Source organism: Cebus imitator, unplaced genomic scaffold (genome assembly GCF_001604975.1).
Source record: "Cebus imitator isolate Cc_AM_T3 unplaced genomic scaffold, Cebus_imitator-1.0 Scaffold693, whole genome shotgun sequence".
Taxonomy (NCBI): domain Eukaryota; kingdom Metazoa; phylum Chordata; class Mammalia; order Primates; family Cebidae; genus Cebus; species Cebus imitator.
The window spans coordinates 237458-263816 of NW_016108008.1; the positions used below are offsets into that span (position 1 = coordinate 237458).

A 26359-nucleotide genomic window follows, 5' to 3' on the forward strand; every position below is an offset into this window, starting at 1 on the left:
TTTAAAGTAACTCACTTCAACTAGCTCTTGCTATGTTTTGATCACTAAATTTTCAGGCATACTAAATTAGTTCTCTTTACTTGCAATTATTAAGACACTTATGTATACCTTTTACTCAAGAAACGTAAATGAAGAATGAGAAAGCTAAAAGTCAATGTGAACGAAAGAGGAAATGTCCCATGTCTTTCTCAAACATATTTAGACTTTTGCTGAAGATGAACAGTTAGCCAGATTTATGATCAGACCTACATTTTAATACCTTAATCTACTAATTCACCTTAAGACTTTGGAGAAGTCATGCCATAATAAAATTACTTTTCATTTATATTGTGCCTCATATTTTACAAAGTTATTTGGAGTATGTTAGGTACTTTAATCCTCACTTTTTTTAGTGGCAAAAGCCATATCTCATTTTCTCATCTATAAAATGACCTCAAATAGAAATAGGTAATAATACTTAAGGCTCTCTTCTAGGACTTTGCCTAATGTAACCATGTAAAACTGTAACTGGAAAGAAAATGTTTAGATCTTTTTGGTTTATCAAATTTCATCATCAATAGTGAACAAAGACAGTAGATAGCTGACAAATTAATACTTCCCTGTACCCTGTCTGATTGGCTTTAGCAAAGCCTATATAATTGAGTTGGAAATATATTTTGATTTAATGATAATTTCTCTTTTTATTATTTTATTTCTAAAACAACTATTTTAAATCCACCTTTTCAGATATCAAATGCCACTGCCTCTTGTCCTAAACCTAAAATTTAAAGATTGGCTTAGTAATTTTTACATCCTGGTATCTGTATTCAAATTTCACTTTTATAATTCCTTAAAGGTGTAACGTTATACATTATGCTGTTAGCAAAGAGTGAGGAGAGGTGGCCATGCAAAGTATTTAACAATTAATTTAAAAATTATGATTATTTTGAGTAGCTAAAAAAATTAGAAGATGAAAGTGAGCGATGAAGATGCATTTTATTTTAATAAATTTGCTAAACTTCAATCTTTAGGGGTTCTAGATTTCAAAAGCGGTATGTTTTAAAATTGCAAGTCATAAGCAGAAGGAAGAAGGTGACTGATGAACAAAATGGCATGATTAATAGCTTCAAAATCTACTCCACAAGAGGAAAAAAATATCAGGCACTTCCCAAAACAGAAACAATAGAAACAGGAGTTTTACTGTCTTCTTGATTTCTAAATAACTTAACAGTCCTTTCTTTGTGGAAGCACTTGGCTACTTTAAAGTAAATCAAACAAAGGAAATTACAGTGAAATATCCAAGAGACTAAACAGTTTGGCACCACTTGAGGGAAATATCACGTACGAGTGGGCAAGACAGAGAAGGGCTGGTAGGTCCCTGAAAAATGCTAGAGAGAAAGGATGCGCAGGAAAGCACATTGGCACTGTGCCTTCAAGAGTGTGAAACCTGTTGACTGTGGCACAAATTTGCCCTGGCATCTTCTTGTTTAGGAAGTCCTTGCTTCCAGATGTCTGAGCTATCTCCACTTGTTGAGCACACTTTTACTCAGAAGAAAAATGTTTTGGAAGAATACTGCAAATATAAGGTCCACTCTTGGTTTTTATTTCATATATAACAATGACATAGAACCTAGGAGCCTTTTAGACTGGGATATATGCTAAAAAGAAAACTAAAAAATTTTTAAAAGATGAGAAAGAAGTATTAAAAAATGGAGACCAAACATATATTCTGTTAATGTGATGAATTCTAATTTTCAAGACTAGTGTTCTACATTTATATTTGACACTTTAAACATAGCTATTATTTTTTCCCCAACGTGGAGAAAGAGGCTCCCCTCACAATGATTTATTTATCAGATTTTGAGACTATTATTCTCTCTTATCAGCTAGCCAGAGGTAAAACAATCAAAGGTAATGGCCTCTCACTTCATTTCTGCTTGCTTTTTAGAGACTTGCTCACTTGGGGATTTCATGTGAGTTAGGCAGAAAGATTGGCTCTGGATTACTATTGAGTAAATGAAATGGTTCTGTTAAAACTAGTGAAGAACAATTTAAATAAAACAAAACAGGTTACAAATCAACTTATTACAAAGCACCAAATAACTTTCAAACCCTTTGATTTGCTAAGTTTTGAGAAGACTAGAACTTGGAATACTGAATTGTACTAATACTAATACTCACTAATAAAACTCCACTTTGTCATATAAAGAGTAACTGAAACAATGACAAAGAATAAATATCTTAATCTTCTTTTTCATCTTCATTTGAAGACAAAGCCCAAGGAAAACAGTCATGTTACTTCCAAAAATTTCCCTATATATTGCTGAAGCATTAATTCTCTATTTTTTGGTCATGTTCAATGCCTTGGAAAGGTTGTGGCGTATAATGAAATTGCCCCAATCATTTGAATGATAATATAAATTTTTTAAAAATAGGTAGGGCATTCTGGCTCACTGCTGTAATCCCAGCACTTTGAGAGGATGAGGCCAGTGGATCACCTGGGGTCAGGAGTTCAAGACCAGCCTGGCCAACATGGTAAAACCCTGTCTCTAGGAAAAATACAAAATATTAGCTGGGTGTGGTGGTGGGCACCTGTAATCCTAGCTACTTGGGAGGCCGAGGCAGGAGAATCACTTGAACTCAGGATATGGAGGTTGCAGTGAGCTGAGATAGCACCATTGCACTCCAGCCTGGGCAACAAGAGTAAATCTCCGTCTCAAAAAAAAAGAATAGCTTATCTCCATTTTCATTTTTATTTTGAGAAGCAGGGAAAAAGGGAATTTGGGGGTAGTCAAAAGTCCTTTAAACAAACCTTTACTATCTTATCTTAAGCCATGTCAGATAATTTTAAGAAACAGATATTGAAGTTAGCAAACTGATCTGAAATAGGCAGTGGATTAGTTTAATACTGTTATTTGCATTTTATGAGCACTTTATAACCATTTTCTATAATTGTGATTGTTCTTTCCCCTTATCTATGTCAGTAGACACTGCTTCCCAGGCAAGAAGACTGGGCCTAGGGCAATGAATGGCTAGAGGTTGTGAGTATGGTAGCTATGGAATACAAATTTGAACCAGATCTCACTAATGCTTGCCACAGTTGAAAGAACAAGATCAACCACCAACCAATCCAAAATCCCCTTAGAAGAATTACTAAATAACTCTAAACATTTTTCTAACTTTATATGCCTCATTGGCATCACTAATGGTAAGTCAGATGGACTGGGTATGAATCCTGACTCTATGATTTACCTTAGGCAAGTTATTTCAACTTTCACAGCCTCACTTTACTCATCTGTAAGGCAGGAATAATATTAGTACGTATTTCAAAGAGTTACTGTGAACATTGATCACAGAATGAGGTAAAGAACTTAGCACAATGTCTGCATACGCCTGTAAAGGTTGTTCTGTTGTTTACTAATATTATTCAATCAATAAACAGAAAAGCTGTTTTTTTTCCCAACAGTTTTGTTTTATAGAATAGAAAATGGAAAGATTACAAATGGGTTTATTGTCTCTAATACTATACCTAAGCAAAGGCAGAGGTAGAACTCAAGCTCATGGCTTATTCCCAGGTTATTTTCACTTTATTTTGCTGCCTCCCTAATTTATTCTACACAAACCTGAGCAGTAAAGAGAGAAAAGTTGAACCAAAAAAAGTATGAGTGCCCACCTGGCTATCAGAACTGATTTTAATTCTACTCTGCTCTCTAATGCTGGTCACCGCTAACGTGTGGGGCCACAAACCATAAGTCTAAATATACAAAGATATACATTAAACTATCTCCTTTACCCCTCCCTGGACAGATAACCCTCCATAATAGCCTGGAAGGTCAGGTTGAATTTAGAATTCTTGAAATCCTTGGATATAGGTTGGCCCTCTTCTTTCCCCATGCCTTCCCATCTCTAGGGACCTCCTCACTTCCTGGGGCGGAGGGCAGGAGGAAGTCCAGGCTAAGGCCCTCTGATTAAAGCACAGGGCCCAGGAAAAGGATCCATCTTATGCTAGATGCAGTACTGCTATAACCATATCATTACATTTTAGGCAAAAGTGGCATGAATATTCCTTTCAAGGACTGAGCACCTGCCTTCCTTCTCTCTGACAGGGTTCTAAGATGAATCAATTGGCCAGTAAAGATCTATTTCCTATCAGTTCTGCTGGACCTAGCATTTTCCATAGTTACTGATTATTCAGTTAAATACAAAATGGTTCACCTCTCATTAGGGCAATCAGCCTGCCATGATCACCATCCAGTGTCATGTAGCCTGATTCCCAGCTGGCTCCGGCTGGTAGAATTGTGTGACTTTACCCTGCACACCCAAGAGCACTGGCAATTAGCTGTCTTTGTGCTCTGTGTTTAGTACTCTAGCACGGCCACACCTGAAGAACTGGAAAAATAAGCCTGCATAGCCAGGAGGACTCACTTCCCCAAGATGGTTATCTGTAGGACTTCACAATGCCTTAAGAGAAAAAGGGCCATCTATCTCCCATTCCTATCTTGGCAAACATTGACTGAAGTCCTAGGTCCTAATGCTTCATTCTAAAAAAAAAAGTACGAGTACACAGGGCCGCTCTTTTCAACAACAGAATACCCATTTTCACCCAGCAGCACCCAACCTTTGTACTGCATATAAAACAGCCCAGAGCAAAACCAATGGAGAGCGAAAAGGGCAGTGGAGGGAGCTTGTGGGGGAAGTGAAGACAGTAACTAGTTGCTTGAACATAGCTCCTTTCTGAATACCACGGTATGTTCATCTTCTGAAAAACATTTAGCATGCTGGGTAAGAATGCCCCCTTTGATGTTTGTTACCTGAAAATTCTAGGTGAGAGACTAGGTTTCTCAGTACAATGAGGGAAGGAACACCTCCCCATTCCCCGTCAGTCACAATTACGCCTCCCTGGGATTGTTCTGGGTTGGTCCTTCCTCAGCCACTGTTGTTGCAACCCTGTACTTTTCTGACTGCGTCTGTCAGGAAGGAGACAGGAAATTCTAGTCACCCTCACAGCAGCTGCGCCATTCCTCCTATCCTCCTCTAATGACGTCGGTTGGCTTTGGTGACACGAGGTCAGGAACTGAGCCACAGTGAAGGTCAGGAAGATAGGTCACAGTTTCTGCCGTTGCTGGACTGGGGACCCTGCTGAGGCTATTTGCTTTCTTCCTTTCTGTACTGTTTCTCTTTCCGTTCCTCTTTTTATAATGCAGAGCCAAAGCATCCTGTTTTCAAAACATCTGACTGTTTGCCACTGAGGAACTCATGCTCTAATACGTTTCACTGAAGTGTAAGACAATTCTTCTAATTTAGGAGGCAATGAAAATTGAAAAACAAAAATTAACCAACGATTCTAAGAAGGCAATCTGCCATTAAGGGAAACGGCTAGCTCTAACACGTCGAATAGAATTGGGCAGCTGGCAGAAGGTTAACTAGACATCCCTTTCATCTTAAATAACAATACCATTGCCTCGTAAAATCTTCTACTAACCTACTCCATCTTCTAGTAATTCTTGGAGGAAAATAATTTACAAGACTAACCTACCTGGCTGCACTGTTCTCTAAAATTCTGGAATTCTATTTGGCCTATGGCCAGCATGAAGGGATTAGAGAAATTTGGGCCAGAAAAGACGATGTTTTTGTAAGTCACAGAGGCAGTTCCTTATCTAACTCTCTGTCTGGGCTGTGAAGTACATTTGAGAAAGTCTTTTAGGATCTTTGAGTCACTCAGTTTTCTTCAAAACTTAAGGGATTAAGGAAAAGAAACAAACAAAAAAAGCACCACCCTACCTAGATGAAGTAAAGATGAAAGATGCTTGCTTTTCCTCCACCAAACACTGTTAACTCTCCACCAGTTGCATGTAGACAGCACTTACATAATTCCCAAATACCCCTCAGCATAACACGATTTCACCTATCACCATTGTTAAGATCAGATATTGTGAACAAAACTTAGTGGGCACTTAGCTGGAACAGAACTAGGAACACAGATTTCTGCAAAAATGTAGTGGATGCTGCTGCTAAGTACACTCCCTCTATAACATGTCTTCACATCACTTCCAGATCTGCAAATCAGAGACTTACCCTGGCCCCTTAGTTGGTGAGGGTAAGCAAAATACAGCCATATAAGTAATGGGAGGGATGATCATGATAAAGTTTTAAAATGTCAACTTGGATGGAAATCTCGGATAATTTCAATAACATTTAAAACTGAATATGGAATGGTATTTTTTTTTTTTTTGCCATGGATAATTCAGTTCCCAATCAACTGGTATAGATCAATTTCTTTCTGGTGGCCACAAAAATGTTTGCATTGCTTTATCTCGAAATCCTGGGCTCAAGCAATCCACCTGCCTCGACCTCCCAAAGAGCTGGGATTGTAGGTGTGAACCAACACGCCCTGGCCTCACTGCATTATATCATACGTGCCACAGTGCTTGTTTTGTTTAAGCTTTACCTGAGACAATTATCTGAACAATCACTAAATTTTTTTAAAGGTAGTAAAGTAAAAAGAGATCTTTTAAAAAAATGATCTTAGCTGTCAGCTGGGCATCATTCATGAACTAAATAATTGCTTTGCCTAACACCCTTTCCTCTATAGATCTAGAAAATGACTGACGCTGCATGCCTTTTACTTAAGCTAACGGTGTCAGCATTGAGGGTTAGCCCTTTTGTTAGGGTTAGCTCTATTCAACTTTCATTGCTTCCTGCATACAACACCATAAAGAAGGAGCGGAAGCCTGAGGGATTGGAATCCTCACCCATGTCTACAGAGTGCCTGGTCTCAGAACCTTACTAACTACTATGCTGAATATGAGATTATTTTTAATAAATTTGCAAGACAGCCAATGTCTAATTTCAGCACTCTAGGCATGAATGGGATTAGAATACTACAGCATATCAATACTCAGCATGAAAATTAATAGCAATTTGTAGTTTCTCAGGGAGTATTCTTTTCTTCTTCTTGGAGTTAACTGCTTGCTTTATATTGGTGACTCTAGTTAGTTTATTTTGGTGACTATCTAAGTTTGCCATGTTCTCTACGGTGAAAATTGTTCAAAAACTACCCCATAAATGTTGGATCTACATCTTGCATGGCTGTCAATCATCACAAAATACAGGGAACAGTGTGTCTGCTAACCCTCCAAAGTAGGCTGAAGCCTTGTAAAAGTCCTTCCACATGAAGTCCTAGTGTGATTTGGAGAAGTTACACAGCAAAGCCCTCCTCATGGGGAAGCAGTTGGTTGAGTTTTACCCTAGCTTGGAAAATCCCTGAGTTTAACCTTCAATGGAGACCTTCAGAGAAAAGTCAATAAATAGTTAATCCTCAAATGTGTTATTTTCCTTTTTTTCCCTTCCAACTTCAACTCTAAACAAAAATTTTAGAAAGGGACTTATTTTCGCCCTTTCATTAACCAATAAACAAAGAGTTCCAAGTAGGAAGAGTCCCCCCTCCCCTCCTTCAGGATCTCCTGAGGACACACTGCTTCCTCTGCGCAGATCCTCTGAGTGGCAGCCAGCAAGCCTTGATTCAAAGGTGGTACTTTTACCACCTTTGAAAGCTGGAGAAGGGACACACACTCGCTGGTGCACCTCAGGGCTGGAAAGGGCACGCTGGCAGGTGTGGAGAAAAATCTTATTCCAGCCCCAAAAACATAGACAATAAGATGATGCCTGAGGCTAGAATGATTGGGACTCTGAAAGTGTGTACTTATGAGGGTAGGGTGTAGGGCTTTCTAACAAAGTGTGTGTGTGTGTGTGTGTGTGTGTGTGTGTCTATATGTCTTTGTATAACTTTATAATGATATGTATTTAATATAATATTCTGCAAGGTAAAAACACAAAAGAAAGCAACAACTCTCACTACATAAATTAGCACTGTAAGTCCAGGTGATAATTAAACAAATGATATAATGGTAGATAATTAAAGCTCTTCAACATTAAGCTTTGTCTGGGGATTGTAAATAAAATCATTTTGGGGGCAGTATGCATGAAACAATTTCAAATGATTTCACTATGAAAATCAGCACACTTAAAAAAAGTAAACCTCTGGTTTTGGAGACAAAGCTTATTGTTTCTTTTTTATCTTAGGCAATGCCAGCATCACAAAAGAAATGTTAGAAAATCCCAGGATGTCCTATTTCTTAGAGGGTATTTATCAAATTCGAACGCAAACCATTCCCTCCCATTGGTATATAAAGGTTAAACTACTTTCTTGTTTAAAAATACATACGTAACACCTCATTGCAATGCAACATGTTACGCATTTTACCCTGTAGACTCACACAGATTTTAGCTTCCTGATAATTATAAAAAATTTTAAAGCATTTTCAATTTTATATTGGTTTGGAAGCTTTACAGATAGACACCTCTCACCTTCAACATATTCCAAATTGCATCAGTAAGAGAGAAGTTTGGTTTCTGGAAATTGAAGCGTACCGAGGATTTTAAACTTTTGCAGTAGCATCAAGACACAAGTAGAGTGTGACACTTTGGAACAGACTCTTCTAGACAAAGCAACAAACATATTCTTAGGGTTGGTAGCGTTCCCTGGTACACTCTGCTGCAGACAGGGACGAGGGGAGCCAGAGCTCCCTGCAAGATCACACTTTAATGAATAAAAAGGTTACCTCTTACCTTGTTAGAAGCCATCTCACTGACAGAGCGGTAGGTCTGTATGGTCTCTAGCTGGTCTAGACACCAGTCTAATTCCTCCAGCGTTTCCATTGCTAATTTTTGATAAGATTCTTCTGCAAACAAACACACAGACATGTAGTTAGGCTGGAGTGGCTGCAGGCTGTCCATAGCAGAGTCACCGCTGCCACCGCTGATTCCGGCGCTACTGAAGGTGCCCCCGTGCTCCTTCATTATTTGCACGTTGGCTCCTTCCTTCCAGCTCTCTCCACCAGGAGAACAAATCACAGTGGTGCTCTGCCTGGGATGACTCGTGCCAAGTTTTCACCCCCCGCCCCCCCCCGCCTGGATGAGGTGTCGGTGATCTACCAAGAAACTTCCTCTGAGGAAGAAGGCGGAGGGAACAGTCTCTTATAAGCTCATCTGCATAAATGTGTCCTAAAACTAAAGGCAGAAGCAGCAAAGAGTTTTCTCAGGCTCTCTCTGCCTTAGTCATCCCAGGGTTCTTTAGAGTATGTGATGTCATTTCTGAGTGTTTTGCCATCTCAAGGAGAAATGAAGAAAGCTTTTTCTCATTTTGCTTTTCTTCTAAATGAAACAGTCAAAATTTGGGGGAAAACTGGTTGACCATTACGTTCAAAGTCTGGGCAGTCATTCATGCTGGGGAATGTGTTCATGTTGGAATAACTTTTAATTCAGCTAACACCTACCCGCACAAGTAAGAGGCATAGGCTATTCCTTTCTCTCCCTTAAATCTTTCCCTTAATTAGAGGGAAAATGAGGTCTCCCTGATAAGACTCCAGTCTAAGAGAAACTGTCTGGAGTTTTACGTGAACACGTTTATTGGCCTGGGAGTCCTGCAGCTCTTGTTATACTAAACAAAGCTAAAACTTCCCTTCTGCAAGTGCCAGGATCACAGGGAAATTCTGAACCGGATTTTCAGGTGGAGCCAGATGTGAATGCTGCAGATTTTTATTTTGATTAAAGCTGGGGGCTCTGATTTGTTGCTCTAAGAATCTAGACTTTCTGGAAATATTTTTTGGTGGTCCATATAAAAAATATTGTTTTGAAGATTACAGTTTTTTGCTAGGTAATTAAAACTCTTTTTACATATCCTCAACATGTCATTTTACATCCAAAAGTTTGAGAGTCTATACTTCAAGAAATACTTCAGATTATTGACTTAAGAAATCTATCTTAATAAACACTTAATTAACTTTATAAATGCTAGATAAATTAATGAAGCTACAGAGAGTTGTATAAAGCAGTCGGACTCTCCTGCATACATGACTGTTTTTGAGAGAAACAGCATTTATTAACTTTACCAAGCTTTCTGAAATACAAACACACATTAGGCACTAATAAAATGTAAAATCTCATATAGAGTTCTAATATAACATTCCTGCCATATTTAAAACACATTTTTATACATTTATACAGAAACTCTAGCAAGACCACATAGTTTTCAAAAATTATTATGTGAATAATCTTACGTCTGTGGTGTGCAAATACTTGAAGCAGAAAAGAGAATCAACAGAACTGTGATTTCAAGTAACTGGAATCACTTGGCCACAGACGCATATTTCAAAGAATAGTTGCTTTGTTTGTCCTCAAAATATTCATACACCTCAGGGTAAACAGGGGTTAAATTCAATATCCTGTATGTCATACTTAAAAAGCCACAAAACCACTGGAGGTAACTTCCTCCATTTTTTTTCATACTCCTCAAAAATGTGCAGAGAAGAATTGAGGTGTTTTTAATAAAATTCATTTCAAGCCAGACTTGCACATACCTTCCTTCCTTTCTTCCACTTCAATTTTGCAATGTTGCCTCAACACGAAGATTCTCTGACTTACTCTCTAGTGTGTCCAAAACACCCCCTTGCCTCCTCTGTTTGCTTCCAGAAGAGCACTTCTTCCACGGAAGCTTTTTCCAAAGAGACAGAATCCTCCCATCCTCCTTCCCTGCCTCTAATAAAGGAAAAAGTCCAACAACTTCCCATCCGCTGGAGATTTACTACCTTCGTGTCTTCCACATCACAACCTGTGGTTCTCTGTCGATAAGATCAGACATTCACCAGGACCGCGGGGAGAAAGCAGTTTGCCCCTAACCTTTTGAATCCGCTGATGTGCAAAACGACTGAAAGATGATATGTCACATTTCTCCTTCGTGAAGAGGAAAAAAAGGATTTGATTTCTTCTCAAGCTTGACAGAAGAAATACTTACAGTAATTATACCAACAGAAGTACTGAAAAAGAGAAGGACTCTTCAAAGATACACCAATGAGCTCATGCATTGCCTATTGTATGGAACAAGCACAGACATACTTCCAGAGTTGGTACAATGTGAGATGTGGGTGACTAGACAACGGATATGAAGGGGTCTTGCTTCATTGTCCTCTCTTCTTCAGATCAGCCATAAAAATTTTTAAGCAAAAATTAACACATTTTAAAGCAATGTTAATTATGCTAGAGTGCCGCTTTCCAAATTCTTAATCCATGGTGAAGATTTTGTGTCCACTTTATAGTTTTCCTATCATGGTAGCTAAGGCAGGGGCACAGAGGTCAGACTGTACTAAACAGAGGAATGTCAAACACCTGCTACCTAGGAATACAATCAAAGAAAATGACCAGAGCAGCCCAGGACGGGCATCCCTGCTATAACTTCACAGCTTAATTAGCACCACACTCAGTGCTTGGAACCTAGAAGATACTCTATAAATAATTGGAGGAATGGAAACCAAAGTGCCTAAGCAGCCTACAAATACCTGGGCACCTGGAGACTGAATGGTCTGTCTGCAGCACTGTGGAAAAAAGCACCCAATGTGGAGTGAGAATCATGACTACTGACTTTCTCTTCTACCACTTACTGTGTGGTCCTAGCTCAATTTCTTACATCTGTAAAATAAGGATAAAAATACTTATCTCACAAAGTTATACAGGGATGAAATAAGATAAAATATACGAATTGCTTAGGATGGTAGCCAGTTCTTAGTAGGTGACAGATGTATGGGAGAATTATTAATGGCAATCGGAGAAATCCAGAGGCCGAGCGTTGAGGGGTAAGAAAGAGTGTGAGGAAGAAAAGCAAGGGAGATAGCTGAATTGCATATTCAACAAGGAATTTTACAGCAAAAATCAGCTGCATAATTTGAAAGGCTCAGTGCAAAATCAAAGTGCAGGGCCCCTTGTTCAAAAAGCGGTAAAAGTGCTATAAAAGATACTAAAATATAAAGTTTTTTTCCTTTCTTCTGCATTCTCTCTTTCAACTTGTCATGGTGGGTTTTTTCTTCACATACTTTTTATTTTAAAATACTTTCAGACTGACAGAAAATTGCAAAGATAATACAGGGGGTTGCCACATCCCCTGCATCCTAATTTCCCCAATGTTAACATCTTAATTATCATGCTACACTTGTCACAATTAATGGCTTGGTGTGTTTAAATATTGTATTATTTCAGGCACTGGGATACTTTGAGGTGAGTGCGGACCCTCACAGCAGCCTGGAGGCCCTGCCTTTTATGACTAAGGGCACATGCATAGCTCACCAGCAGCTGGCTACTCCTTCCTGATAGCTGCCAGGCTGATGAGCTGTGCCCCCACTAGGCACAAGAGCTGGGGAAGTCAAGTTAGGTTATTTCTCCCTTCCCATGGTCCCCATGTCCCTATTCACAGCAGACAACCCTTTGGGTACTTAGCATACTGCTAAGGGTACTGCAACCTCTCAGCAGGGACATGCTAGATACTTGAATCAGAAGTGGACAAGAGGTCACCCCCATCAAGACTTTGTCTACCACAGCCATGCCAGCTCAGGGCAGAGACAGCTGCTCCCATACCCCACCTGAGGCTGCAAAGCACACATGGCTAACTCAGACCCTCCCTGTGCAGGTACCCTGACTGAGGATGGAGGACAGTAGCGGTCACAGGTGCAGGTGGGAAAAAGGAAGCTGGACGATTGCTAGGGCACCAGGGAGACAGGCAGGTGACAGGAAGTGAGAAAGTGCATGGGCCAAGGCTCCAAGCCCCTGGCATATACTCCATTGTCCCATCAGACATCACTTACAAAACACAAGTTCAAAGATAATATTATTACAAGTTTTAAGATGGCAAATATGGTGCCCTTCTGAGCACAGGGCTCTGTGCAACTGCACGGGTTACATGCCCATGAAGGGGGCTCTGTTCCTGTCTTACATGGCCTAAGAAGAAACAATGTTTAACACCACAGAAGCCAATCTCAGAGGCACTAAAAATAAGTCATATGTATGGCCATGTGGTTGAACTTCGTTTTCAAAAACATCCAGAGGGAAGAAGCAGGGAGAACCAACCTCCCTTCTCTTCCTCTCTTCTTTCCCTCTTTCACGCCAACAAAAGCAGCAAAGAAAGATTTTCTTCCTTCTGTGGGTCTGCTGAGTATTGCATTTGACTCTGAGAAACAGGAAGATAAATTGAGTAAATAATTATAATTAATATTAATCTGCTAATGATATGTGGCATTCAAATAGTTCTTTTTTCAAAGGAGCTCCCAGCACACTATTCATTAATCCTTGCAACATCTCCGTGTGATAGATACGGAAGAGGGATGATTATCTTATTTACCTTAAGGCATAAACTAAGAAGTCAGAGGTTAAATTATTGGAGCAAATAGTTCCCTCCAAATTCCTAGCAAGACTATATCTTGGCCTATGTAATAGAGGATTCAGTTTAGCACTGAAAGATGCAAATATTTCTTAAAATGCTGCGTTTAAAGTTGAATCTTACCCTTGGATCTCTTCTATTTAAAATTGCATAACTGCTTTCCTAAATGTTGTCATTTCTTGAGTCTCCACTTCCCTCTTCTGATGTACCTATTGCAGGCCTTAGCATAGGGAAGCTGTGCAGTATTTACTCAGAAGACCTGGTATGGTTTTTGTCCTGCATCTCGCTTCAGTGGGTAACCTCAGGTAAATTACCTATGTTCTTGAAGAGTAAATTTATTTATCTCTAAAATGAGGATGAGAAAAAATATCCTATTCTCACGGAAAGGTAGAATCAGACAACATGAAAATGGACTGTAAACCTTTTAGTATTATATACATTTTGCAAATATCTCATTTATTATTACAGGTGGGATATAGTCGCGTTTAGAAAATTAGAAAATTGCAGAGAAGCCAAAAATTCACATGATAAAAAATCTCACATTTGTAGCAGTCAGAGATTATCGTTGCTGACTCCTTTGTGCATATCCTCTCATGTATGTGTTTGTGTGTGTGTGTATACGTACATATGTATATAATAGAAATACGATCACATTGCACATACTGCTGAGCAGTATTCTTATTTTCGGTCAATGATCTTTTCCTTTTTTTCTGTTTTAATAATTTTTCAGTTCATCTAATACTTAGGTTCATAGACCAATTTCCCCAGGTTTTTATGCAAATCTAGTAGAAATGTGTGTGTGAGTTAGCAGAGACCTGTTGGAAAGAGGCAGAGATCCAGAGAAGAGTGACAGGAAAGGGTAATTAGAAACCTCTGCCTGGCCACAAATAGCTAGTTGCTCATAGTTAGAAAACATGGGGACACATTTTAGCAGTTATGAAATCAGTGGCCCCACTGGTAAAAGACCTCAGGTGCCCTAAAAGCTGGCCCTGCAATCAGTACAGGGAAGTGTAATCTTATGACTACACTGATCTCTTGGAAAAGGTGGCACAGAGGACCTTTATGTACCTGATGTCATTTAACTTTGAAACCCTAGGTCTCATGGCTCGTAATACAGATGAGAAAACTGAGGATCAGAGAGATAAGTGCTCTGCCCCAAATTACACATAATTAGCAATTGAAAGCGTCAAAATATACCCCAAATATAAATTTCTTACAAATTACATAAAAATGATATTCCAACATAGCTCCATATATCAGACACTTGTCTGTCAAATCACCCACACTTTCTATCCAATGAAAGCACATAGAAAAGAACTGTACATAACCTTTATGGGCTTCACATAATTGGACTCTCTATTAGAGAAGGTGGTAACTATTTGCAAAGTTATGCTAGTGGTTAAATCAATTGGACCAATTGGCACATGCAGCAATGGGAATGAATATCATAAACATCAAAGTGGAACAAAGGAAACCAAATATTAAAAAGTACATGAAAAAATAGTATGGTCAACTTACATAAAGTTCCAAAGAGGCAAAAACTAATCTATAGTAATAGAAGTCAAGGTATTGGTTACCTTCTGGGGTTAGTGACCAGGAGGGACTTGAAGGGCTTTCTATGGGGTTGGCAATTATCTATTTCTTGGCCTGGGAACTGGTTACATAGGTATTTTTACTTTATAAGAACTCACTAATTTCTTCACTTGTGATTTGTGCATTTTTTTTGTCTTTCTGGATATCGACGTAGGCTTTCAACAGATAGTCCCATCTAGGGGAAACCTAGTTTGAAAAAACAAGAGCAGAATTTCTCAAAACATATTTCCTTTCCTTTTGTTTGGCTATAGCAATGGATATCAACAGAGTTAGAGTAAATCTCATAGCGCTAAAAAGCAACAACAACAAATGCTGGTTTTAACGTGACAGAAACCAGGATGCTCCTACTAACTCAAAATTTGGTGGAACACATTGGAGTCTGCCCCAGCTGTTTATAAATCATAACTGTGCTATTTAATAGCAGTGTGGCCTCAGACAAGGTAAGTAGCCCACTGAGTGTCCATTTCTTCACCTGTAAAACAGGAAGTTAGTTTAAACTAGCTGTGAGGAGTAAGTGAATCAATATATGCCAACCCTTTGGTATAGCATCTGGCATGTGTCAGGAACTTCTCTCCTCCCTCCCACCACTTCTCTGGTCCTGGGTCACTTTCCTGATGATATATTGACATGTATTTGACAGCTGAGTCATTGACAGAGTTTTGCTTTGGCCTTTGGAAAGGAAGCTTGTGTATGGTTGGCCATGAAATTCTAAAACATCCCTACTACTGCATGACTTCAGAAAAATGCCTTCTTGACACTTGTCTTATGTTAGAGGTTGTTAGTTTCCACTTCTAAAATATAGACCTGACCTAACGGATCGTTTGGTTTTCTCAAAATTATATATATATATATATATATATATATATATATATATATTTTAATAAAAAAGCTTTCTTCTTTATCTGAATCCCAAGTACTTTGATTGCCTTTCTAGAACACAACCTCCAATAAGAATTGTCTGTGTGTCTTTTTATAGTGTAAAGGTATACACACACTGTTCCACAAATACCTACATTTTTACTTAAGTAGAGGCACACTCTAATGCTGCTTTGTATCTTGCTTCTTTTACTTGCCACATAAACACATATAGACTTGCTTTATTTTTTCAATAGCTGTGTTGATATACCATATTTTATTAAGCAGCTGACTTAAAAAATATTTAGATGGTTTCTAATGTTTTGTTCTTATGAGCTATGTTGAAGTATTTTGTAATATGTCATTTCTCATATTTCCCATACTGGTGAGAAGGTGAATATTATTTTCCTGTACTCCCGAAGATATGTATTTCCATTATATGGCATTTAAAAAACAAACATCTAAATGTGCAAGAATATGTACATTTATTGCAGTAGTCCTTTATCAAGGCATAATTGAAACTCAATATATTGCACATAATTAAACTATACAGTTTTAAAAGTTTTTGACATATGCATAAATTCATGAAACCTCAATAACCACAATCAAGATAATGAGGTTTTTTTTTTAAATTAAAAAAAATTTTTTTTTAATTTTTGTATTGCATTTTAGGTTTTGGGGTACATATGAAAAACATGCAAGGTTGTTGCATAGGTACACACGTGGCAGTGTGATTTGCTGCCTTCCTACCCCTCACCTATATCTGGCATTTCTCCCCATGTCATCCCCCCCACCAACTCCCCACCCTCCGCTGTCCCTCCCCTATTTCCCTCCAACAGACCCCAGTGTGTGGTGCTCCCCTCCCTGTGTCCATGTGTTCTCATTGTTCAACACCCGCCTATGAGTGAGAACATGCGGTGTTTGATCTTCTGCCCCTGTGTCAGTTTGCTGAGAATGGTGACTTCCAGGTTCATCCATGTCCCTACAAAGGACACGAACTCATTGTTTTTGATGGCTGCGTAATATTCCATGGTGTATATGTGCCACATTTTCCCTGTCCAGTCTATCATCGATGGGCATGTGGGTTGGTTCCAGGTCTTTGCTATTGTAAACTGTGCTGCAATGAATATTCGTGTGCATGTGTCCTTATAGTAGAACGATTTATAATCCTTTGGATATATACCCAGTAACGGGATTGCTGGGTCAAATGGAACTTCTATTTTTAGGTCCTTGAGGAATCGCCACACTGTCTTCCACAGTGGTTGAAATAATTTACACTCCCACCAACAGTGTAAGAGTGTTCCTATCTCTCCACATCCTCTCCAGCATCTGTTATCTCCAGATTTTTTAATGATCGCCATTCTAACTGGCATGAGATGGTATCTCAATGTAGTTTTGATTTGCATTCCTCTAATGACCAGTGATGATGAGCATTTTTTCATATGTTTGTTGGCCTCATGTATGTCTTCTTTTGTAAAGTGTCTGTTCGTATCCTTTGCCCACTTTTGAATGGGCTTGTTTGTTTTTCCTTGTAAATCTGTTTTCGCAAAATTTTAACTGACATACCAGGTTGTGCCCTTCAGACATGGAGAACTTTTGTAAGGAAGCTGTTTATTCATTCATTCAGCAAAAGTACACTGAGCATCTACTACGTGCTAAGCCTGCTGCTGGGTGGGTGCTGGATTACAGCAATGAACAACACATTTCAGGAGTGGTATTGTCTATTGCACTGAATGATTATACTGGAAATCCCTTTCTCTAAATGGTAAGTCTGTGAAGTTAGGTGCCTTCTCAGCTTCCTCTCATAATTTTCCGAACTTTGTAAATGAGAAGTGTGTATTAGTTGGATTGTTTACATTCAGCTTTACTGTTAGCTTCATTCACAAGCTTCTAGCCCTGTAGATGGCTTATGTCTGGGTTGCTCCTAAGGCTCTACATGCCTTTTAGCTAGCATATTTATTCCATTCTTCTGTTCCTTCCTTAGTGTAATAAATACCTTCTAAAATGTAAAATAGTTTCATACACATAGGAATAATTGGCATCTCTTTATGCAAAAATGTTAGGTTGATGCTATTGGCTTATTTATTTGGTGATCTGGGTTGTGATTTTTTTTCCTTAGAGTTAGGAATATTTTCTATTCATTATAAATTATTATGCCCAAAGCACGCTCTCTCTCTCTCTCTCTCTCTCTTCATATGTGTGTGTATGTGTGTCTGGGTGTGTGTGTGTGTGTCTGTGTGTGTGTGTGCATGTGTCTGTGTGTAACATTTGGTAAGTGAAGCACACACAGGTTAGAGTGCAACATTTCAAGAGGGCATGTTATTTTAACCTTGTGTAAAACATCTACGGAACAAATCATAAGAACAAGAGAACATGTATACACCACAACGCAATTTTTCCAAGGGCCAAGTTTGCAAGCCCTATGTAGCCTTTCTTTTGTTACCATGTCTTTATAAATATGGAACTTTGCAATTGCATGTGACGGGGATTTCACTCTGGGTGGATTCACAAACGAAGAGGTTCATTGCCCTTAAGGGAAATATCAGTGAAAAGTAGGTCATTTTGATGCCGATCTCTTTAGAAAATTCCTCCAAGACTACAAGTAAAAAAAAAAAAAATAACTAATCACAACTGGCTTTCATATATGTAACTTGACAGTTTACCAAGCACTTTCACTTGCATATCTAATTTTTTCCTTGAAAAGTAACCCCAAGAGAGAAACTATTATCATTATGACATACATTTTCCATTATGATGTGAGAAAATTGAGAACTTGGATGCATTTAACAATTTGCTTAAAGTGATATGATGGGGATGGGAGGGATGGAGGCAAAGAAGAAGGACAGAGAGATTGAGAGGGGAAGACAGGAAAAGAATGGAGAATGAAGGAGACATTTTAAGTTCTTTGATTCTAAATTCTATGATGTTTTTTGCTAAGCCATGGGGCCTGTTATAAATAAATGGTCTAAGTTTCTCTTTCTTTTACAGAGATAGGCTTAGATAAGGCAAAACTATGTCTTTGATGTGCCAGCCTCATAGCACTATTTCCTTTTGGTCTACTTCCCACTCTTTTAATGTCCTTACCCTTATCAAAATCTGCCCTCCAGAACTCTGACTTTGGCATTTACTTACTAATGAGAATTTGCTCTCATTCAGCTAAAACATGTACCACCAATATGAAAGATGTTCAAAGAACTTAATTGTCTACCTGCATTTGTATTAAAGACCAATGACACAAGAAAGTGATGAGGATAGAGGCAAGCTGCTATCCAATTATTTTTCTAATAAAGTAAATACATTGACAAAAGATGTATGAAGGGTACAGAGTAGTGATTAAAAGCTTGGTCTCTGGAGCTAGACTGCCTTGGTTCATATTCTAGTACCACCATTTACTGTTATATAACTTTGTTATATAAGAAGTTACTAAACTTCTCTGTGCCCCAGTTTCCTCATCTGTGTAATGAGAATAATAACAGCATCTACTTTAATGGCTGTAGCATTTGGTTAACAAACACATAAATGTAAAGTGATTAGGAAACTGCATGGTACAAGTACCAGATGAATGTTGGCTATTATTTATTGAATATGATACGATAAACCCTTAACGAGTAAAATTTTTGAGTGCCTATTATGTTGTAGGCACAGCATGAAACTCTAAGGGTATAGTGGTGAATATTAGAGTTTTGTTTACTTGAAGCCTGTATCCTAAGAGGAATAGAAAATAATTATGCAGACACTTAGTACAACTTGGAACAGAGCTACTACGAAGTGTAGAATGCTATAAACATTTAAAATAGGGATAATCAGGGATCCAAAATCTGAAAAATGGGGATGTGAGGGAAGGCCTGCCTTGGAAAGTTATCAGATTTGGAAGAATAAGAATTAAGTATTAAGAGAGAGACAAGTTTTTTAGGCAGGGGGAACATCAGAGCATGCTCAGGAAAGACTGGTAGAAGTTAGGATGAGGTTATATACAGCCATGGAAGGCCATGCAAAGTTCTTGAATTTTATTCTGGAAGCAACTGGAAAAGTTAGTAGATCTCTGTCAAAGGACTGGCCCAGCCAAATTTGCTTTTAAAAAAAATCTCTCTGGCTGCAATTTGGCGAATGAATTTGAAGGCAAGAAAGATCATTAGAGACTAGCAATGATGTTAGTTAACTAGTATTCAAGAGCCCCATATCTACAGGAAGACATACATGAGTTTGGTATCTGGCTTTGCCATTTATTAGTAGTATTAACTTGAGTGACTAACTCAATTTCTCTAAGCCTTAATTTCCTCATCTCTAAAATGGTGGTAAGCATATCTTTCTTGTGGGGTAGCTATAAAGATTAAATGAGGTAAACCATACCAAAACACATAAAACATTACCCAGTAACCTAGTTAAGTATCCATGCTAGTTGCTGGTAGCATTTGCTATGGTCTAAATGTGTCCCCCAAAATTCCTATATTGAAACCTAATTGCCAATATGATAGTGCTAAGAGGTGGGGCCTTTTGGAGGTGATTAAGTCATGAGGGCAGAGCACTCATGAATGGGATTAGCAACCTTTTTAAAGGGCTGGAGAGAATTCGCTAGGCTGTTTTTTCCTTTCACCCCTTCTGCCATGTGAGGGCACGGAGTTGGTCCCTTCCAGAGGACACAACCACAAGGGGCCATTTTGAAGCAAAGAGAACAGCTCCCTGCAGACACTGAACTTGCCAATGCCTTGATCTTGCACTTCCCAGCTTCCAGAACTGTGAGAAATAAATTTCTGCTCTTCACAAATTATCCAGTCTCAGATATTTTGTTATAGCAGCAAGAATGGATAAAGATAGCATTATAATTTCTTTGTCACAGTAGCCTACGCTGGAGATAATGACAGCTACAACTATGCAGTAGCAATGGAGAGGAGGAGAGGTGAATGGATTTAAAACATTCCTAAGTTAAAACTGCCTCTAAAGTGGTGAAATTTGGTTGATGACCAAAATTCAAGTCACTTCAGCCTTTCAGGGGCAGAAAAGGGATTTTGTTAGTGCATCTTAATTTCATTCAGTTTATACTAGTCCAACTCACAAGAGTGCAATGGCAAATCAGAGTCCAATGAATTAATAAATAGAGAACAGTAATTTGTAAAAAGCTTTTTATGTCTTCTGGTCATCACATGTTTCCATATGTGGGAGGCCAAATTCTAATCATAAGATGGCTTGGTGAGCCGAGATCACGTCACTGCACTCCAGCCTGGTGCCTGGTAATGGAGCAAAACTCTCTCACTCAAAAAAAAAAAAAAAAAAAAGATGGCTTGGTAAGCATGAAATCAGAGTAGGAGAGTTAGTTGTATGGTTGAAATGGTTCCTTTCCTTAAGCTTGATATACTCAGCTCCCTTACTGAGATAGATTCTGTAATAGTTGTTTCTGCTCAAGCATTTCTATCTGCCTGAAATGGCTTTCCTAACTTTGTTCACCTGGCTAGCTCTTCCTTATCTTTTAGGACTCAGCCTAGTGTTATCTCCTCTACAAAGTTTTCTAAATATTCTGAGGTTGTATTAAGCCTCCTTCCTCTAAGATCTCACAACACCATATGCAAACCTCTATTTCCAAATGATCATATTTTGTTGCAAATATTTCTCTTGGTTTTTCTCATCTATTAGATACTAACTTTCCTGAGAGTAGGGGAAATATCTTTTTGAGCTAGTCTTTTGTGCACCATAGCATCCATTACCTAGTAGAAGCTCAAAAAATATTGGTTGAACTGTAGACATGCCCAACCATTAACAGATGGGCTATGCCTTACCAAAGAAAAAGGGGGTCTTTGCTACTGAACAGCATCAAAGACACAATGTCCAGTACTTCTCCTTTGTTGTTTTTTTTGCTAGTCTCCAAACAAACTACTTTCCTTTTACTGATTTATTCAGTGTTACCACAGTTAATCAGCTCTGTCTTTCTTTCGCATTCATGTGTTGATTAGATTTCTAGGCTGGTTAGTTTTTGTGCGGGAAACATTTTGCCTCTCAATAGTACTTCTGCAAAATCACTTGCAGAATTGGTTATTTAACTCTCACTGAGTACCTACATTCAGGCATCTTATTGCAAGTCTCTGTGCACCAAGAATTACTAGACTCCCACATAGGTTTTCACAGCTGTCATAAGAAGGACACAAGCAAAGTTCAGAGGCTTCAGAGATAGAAGTCAAGGACATGAGGGAAAAGGAGATGATGAGCGATTTGGAGGCCAGGCAAGGAAGAATGGGTGGAAGTTTAAGAGACTGAAATGTAAGGCAATGGACAGCATGAAGAAAGATACAAAATTAGAAAGATGTCACACGTCTCAGTATTGTTTTGGGGGGACAAACATTAGAGTTCCAGTTGGTTAGAACATTTGATTTGAGTAAGTGGATTGAGTTGGATAAACTTGCAAAAGTAGTGTGGTCAGGGTCAATTTACGGAGAGGCTTTTATGCTAGACTAGGGAATCTGACTTTATTTGGCAGGGAATGAGGAGCCAAAAGCGCTCAATGGAAGAACAGCATGCACAAAAGAGCTTATACATCCCTAAATACCATTTTATCGTTGTCTAATGCTTTGCAGTTACAGATCACTTTCTTATGCGCTCTTTTAATCCTTATCGTATCTTGTGAGAGAGATATTATTATCTTTATTTTACAGAGGAAAAGACTGATGAAGCTCAGGGAATTTTCGTGTCTTCCGGTCATTACATGCTTCACCTCAAATCCCATAACTAGTAAATGCAAAAACCTGAATGTAGGATTTCTGACTCCAATTTCAGAGCTCTTGATATATACAATACAATCTTCAAAAGAAGAGCTATTGATCTGATAGAATTTTATAACAATTATAAGATAGTGTAGAGAATAAGCACTTGGTAAATTATTAACATCAGAATATCATTTGTAGAAAAAGATAGGAGCTTAAGAAATAAGGAGGCCTCAAATTAAGATGTTATCAGAGAGAACACAGGGTTATTTATCCCTCAATTTTATCTTTATTTGTAGAATGAAAACGGTCATAGGAATTTCAAGAGTCAGCGAAGAGTAGAAGCAAAAGTGTTTGCTATTGAGAGTGAAGGTGGTGGAAGAGGAGGGGAAGAGGACTAGAAAAATTCTAATCTCTTGAAACATTACCAGCTAAAATCTCTCTTATGTGCCTATAAGAAAATGTCTCTGCCTGATGCTATCCTGGGTGATGTCTCAGATCACACACAACCTTGGGCACATCACTTTATGAGAACCACATTGTATTTGATAGTCCGGGTGTTGTAAAGAGCAGAAAGCTTGCTATATGCAGTCTTTACCAGTTGACATGGCACTTTCAAGTGTACTCATTTTCTTCTCCAAACAGAGCCAATAAAGTTATCTCCATTTTTACAAATGAGATTATTGAGGCTCATGAGGTGATGGGACTTGTTTTAGAATCTGGAATGTCTATACTGTGCAATATGGTAGCTACTAGTCACATGTGGCTACTGAGTACTTAAAATGTGGCTAGTCTGCAGTCAGATGTGCACTAAGTGCAACATAGATGCTGGATTTCAAAGTCTTTGTGTGAAAAAATGTGTAAATTGCTTTATAACTATATATTTGATTACATGTTAACTGTTTTGCATATATAGAGTTAAGTAAAATATGCTAATAAAATTAATTACACCTGTTTCTTTTTATGTGTTTACTAGAAATTTTTAAATTTTAAATTACCTATAGGGTGTTTATTATACTTCTATTGGGGAGAATTATTCTAGGTTATAAGTTTATAGCCAGGACTTGAACACTTAAAGGCCAGTATTCATTCCACCATAATTGCTTATCTTAAAAGAGATGGTAATACAAATAATGATTTTTGCTAATAGTCATTTGGTAGTAGTCACTGCTTCTAAGCCCTTTGTGTCCATTAACTAATTTAATCTCCATCATAATTTGATGACCTGAGTATTCTTTTATATATAATTATTTTATTTTATAGATGAGAAACAGAGAAATTCAGTAACTTTCCAGAGTCACAGACTTAGTGGAGACATAATTCAGACTGAGGCAGTTTGCCTCCAGTGTGATCAGGAATGCCTTAGGGGCTATCTCAGTTGGGTGAGTCTCAAGGGGATATTTGGATTGGCTTAACTTTATTTCTGACCCCCCATAAGTCAGGCAGTGTGTGAGAGACTATGTATATTATTTCATTAATCTTTGCAATAACTCCTGTAAATAGTTATTATCCCTATTTTATAGATGAGTAAACTGAGGCTCAGAGAGGTTACATCATCTGCCCAAAGTTACAGCACTAGGTATATACTAGATCGTGGTTTCTAATCCAGCCTGAATTCAAAGCTGATATTCATCACTATACCAGTCTATAGAAGAGGTGCATCTGAATCTCCTGAAGGTGATTCCCAGGCTAAACTCCAGATGTATAAAGAGATCTTGGCAGACCGAGTTCTGGGAATTTGTTCTTTTTAGATTTGCTTCAGATGATTTCCATCCTCAGCCAGGTTGGGCAACAACCTCGCTGAGTCTTACAACATTTCTTTCCTGAGAGTCCCACCTCCTGACTCTCTCCTAAGAGCTGATAAATTATTTTATTTTAATTTTTTAGAGACAGGATTTTACTCTGTTACCCAGACTGGAGCATAATGGCACGATCATGGCTTACTGCGGCCTCAAACTCCTAGACCAAGTGGTCCTCCTGCATCAACCTCCAAAGTAGCTGGGACTACAGGTGCTTACCACAATGCCTGCCTGATTTTTAAATTTTCTGTAGAGATGGGGGTCTTGTTGTGTTGCTCGGGCTGGTCACGAGCTCCTGGGCTCAAGTGAGCCTGCCACTTCGGCCTCCCATAGTGTTGGGATTATAGGTGTGAGGCACTGCACCAGGCCTGACTTAAAAAAATAATAATAAGGAAGAAACAAATAAAAATAATGTTTCCTTCAGGTGCCCTCCAGTGGAACTGACCATTCATCTCCACAGGATCCCTGCTTCTCTCAAATCTTATCATCTATACCAAAATGGGTGGCATGACAGTTTAATTAAGCAGGAATAAGCATAGATTTCAGAGATAAAACAGCTATGCCTCCTGAAGACTTTCTTAGCAAGCATCTAAGCAGCCTACGGCTATGTCTGGAGTGTGAGGGATGGGGTTTGGTATGGGGCAGAGGTGGTGAGGGATGGAGGAAGGAACACTTTAGTAGGAGACTCACAGGCTCTTGAGGTGATTTATGGGGTTCTGGATGATTCAGTAAGAACCCCTGGATGTGAATGAAGACACTGAACAAAGAACGCCAAGCAACTCTTTTTGGGTTCAGGTTTTCTGTGCGTGTTAGGAAAGGTTAACAGTTATGATTTTTGCAGCTTCTGTGGGTAGACAAACAGTTGCTTTATGTGACAGATTCAGAACTTCCAGTGAAATATAAAATTAGTCCTCAGGTTTCACGGCAACCCAACGCCACACAGTAGCAAACAAGAATTGTTTGAGAATGAGAGAAAGAAGCCAACACTGTGTATGTCACAGCTAGCTCACTTTCTTTTGGCTGAGCTCTCCTAATTTAGCAGTACTTCCGTTCCTGCCCTAATTTCCCCTGGTTTGTAAACTACGTCACTTAACTGAACTCAGCTCCAGACTTTAGAAAAACAATTTTGTATTTCAGCTATGGTTTTCTTGGCATTTCTCCTTCTGAAGAATTTTACTGAATTCTGATTTTTCCTTTTTACCCTTGAAACATTGTAGCTATCAGCTGTGCTTACTCTTTCCCTATCAGTTCCTTTCTAATGCAGCATCTAATGCAGTATAATGCAATGTCTGTTTAAATGTGATTAAAGATTTCAGTGTTTAGTTTAGACCAATATTTACCAGTGAAATCCTGCCAACATAAATGTGCAGGCTAGGTAGAAAATATTGGTTTAAATCACTCTCCCTCTGAACACACACATACAGACAGGACTGTAAATGTTTTGCATGTCACTTCTGACATTTTGGCCTCTTAATGGCCAACTTCACACATATAACAACTAGACACAGATTCTGAACAGTCTTAGAAATGGGATAATCTAGATTATAGATATATGGAGTAATTTTTTAAAAGTTATTTTCTCAGTAGTGAAGGTTTGATTTTGTTTTGTTTTGTTTTGTTTTGATGGTTTTGGCATTTATCATATAATGTCATGTTATCTAGTTTGGAAGATTTCCTTGAATTATGTGAATTTGTATTATTTGAAATAGTAGTAAACAAGAGAATATTAATCTTTTAATGAAGAGATTATACTACAAAGTTTGTTGCAGAAACATACAGCAGACATTTTTAGAGTGTTCAATCAGTCTTGCTGCGAGATTGCTTTAATTTAGCAATCATTTACCAAATTGAATTTACTCCCTGATTGAACTTATTGAATGAATGAATTACTACTACACTCTGACTGAATTTCAAATAGTTGTAGTTTGGATTAGAAATTATTTTTCTGAAACTGAATAGACTAGGCAGCCAGCAGACAGAAGGCTCTAGCTGGCACTCAGCAGACACAGCCTCAGAAGAACCCAGGAGGGTGGAGAGTGAGTGAGGTTTACGTGGCCAAGGCTCAGAACCAAGCCCTCAGTGAAAACCTGTAATTGCATAGTTCCCATACTACACTTCCTCTTAGGTAGAGAGGGCTGGGTCTGAGATGAGGAAGAGGGAATGACTCACCTACAAAAAAAAAA

The 26359-nt window shown here is 38.5% G+C and overlaps 1 protein-coding gene across 6 annotated transcripts in view; it reads right to left on the reverse strand.

The window, feature by feature from the left end:
* Positions 1 to 26359, reverse strand: part of PDE4B (phosphodiesterase 4B) — a 446198-nt gene that overhangs the window by 32134 nt on the left and 387705 nt on the right. For 3 of the 6 annotated variants that reach the window (XM_017518639.1, XM_017518640.2, XM_037734954.1), the window contains one exon: positions 8608 to 8720. In XM_017518639.1, the coding sequence (XP_017374128.1) occupies positions 8608 to 8720 (113 nt within the window). Of the gene's footprint in view, positions 1 to 8607; positions 8721 to 9314; positions 9422 to 10397; positions 10505 to 10625; positions 10677 to 26359 lie in introns of those variants that run through there. The other 3 variants (XM_017518642.2, XM_037734955.1, XM_017518641.2) reach the window with 3 other exon arrangements.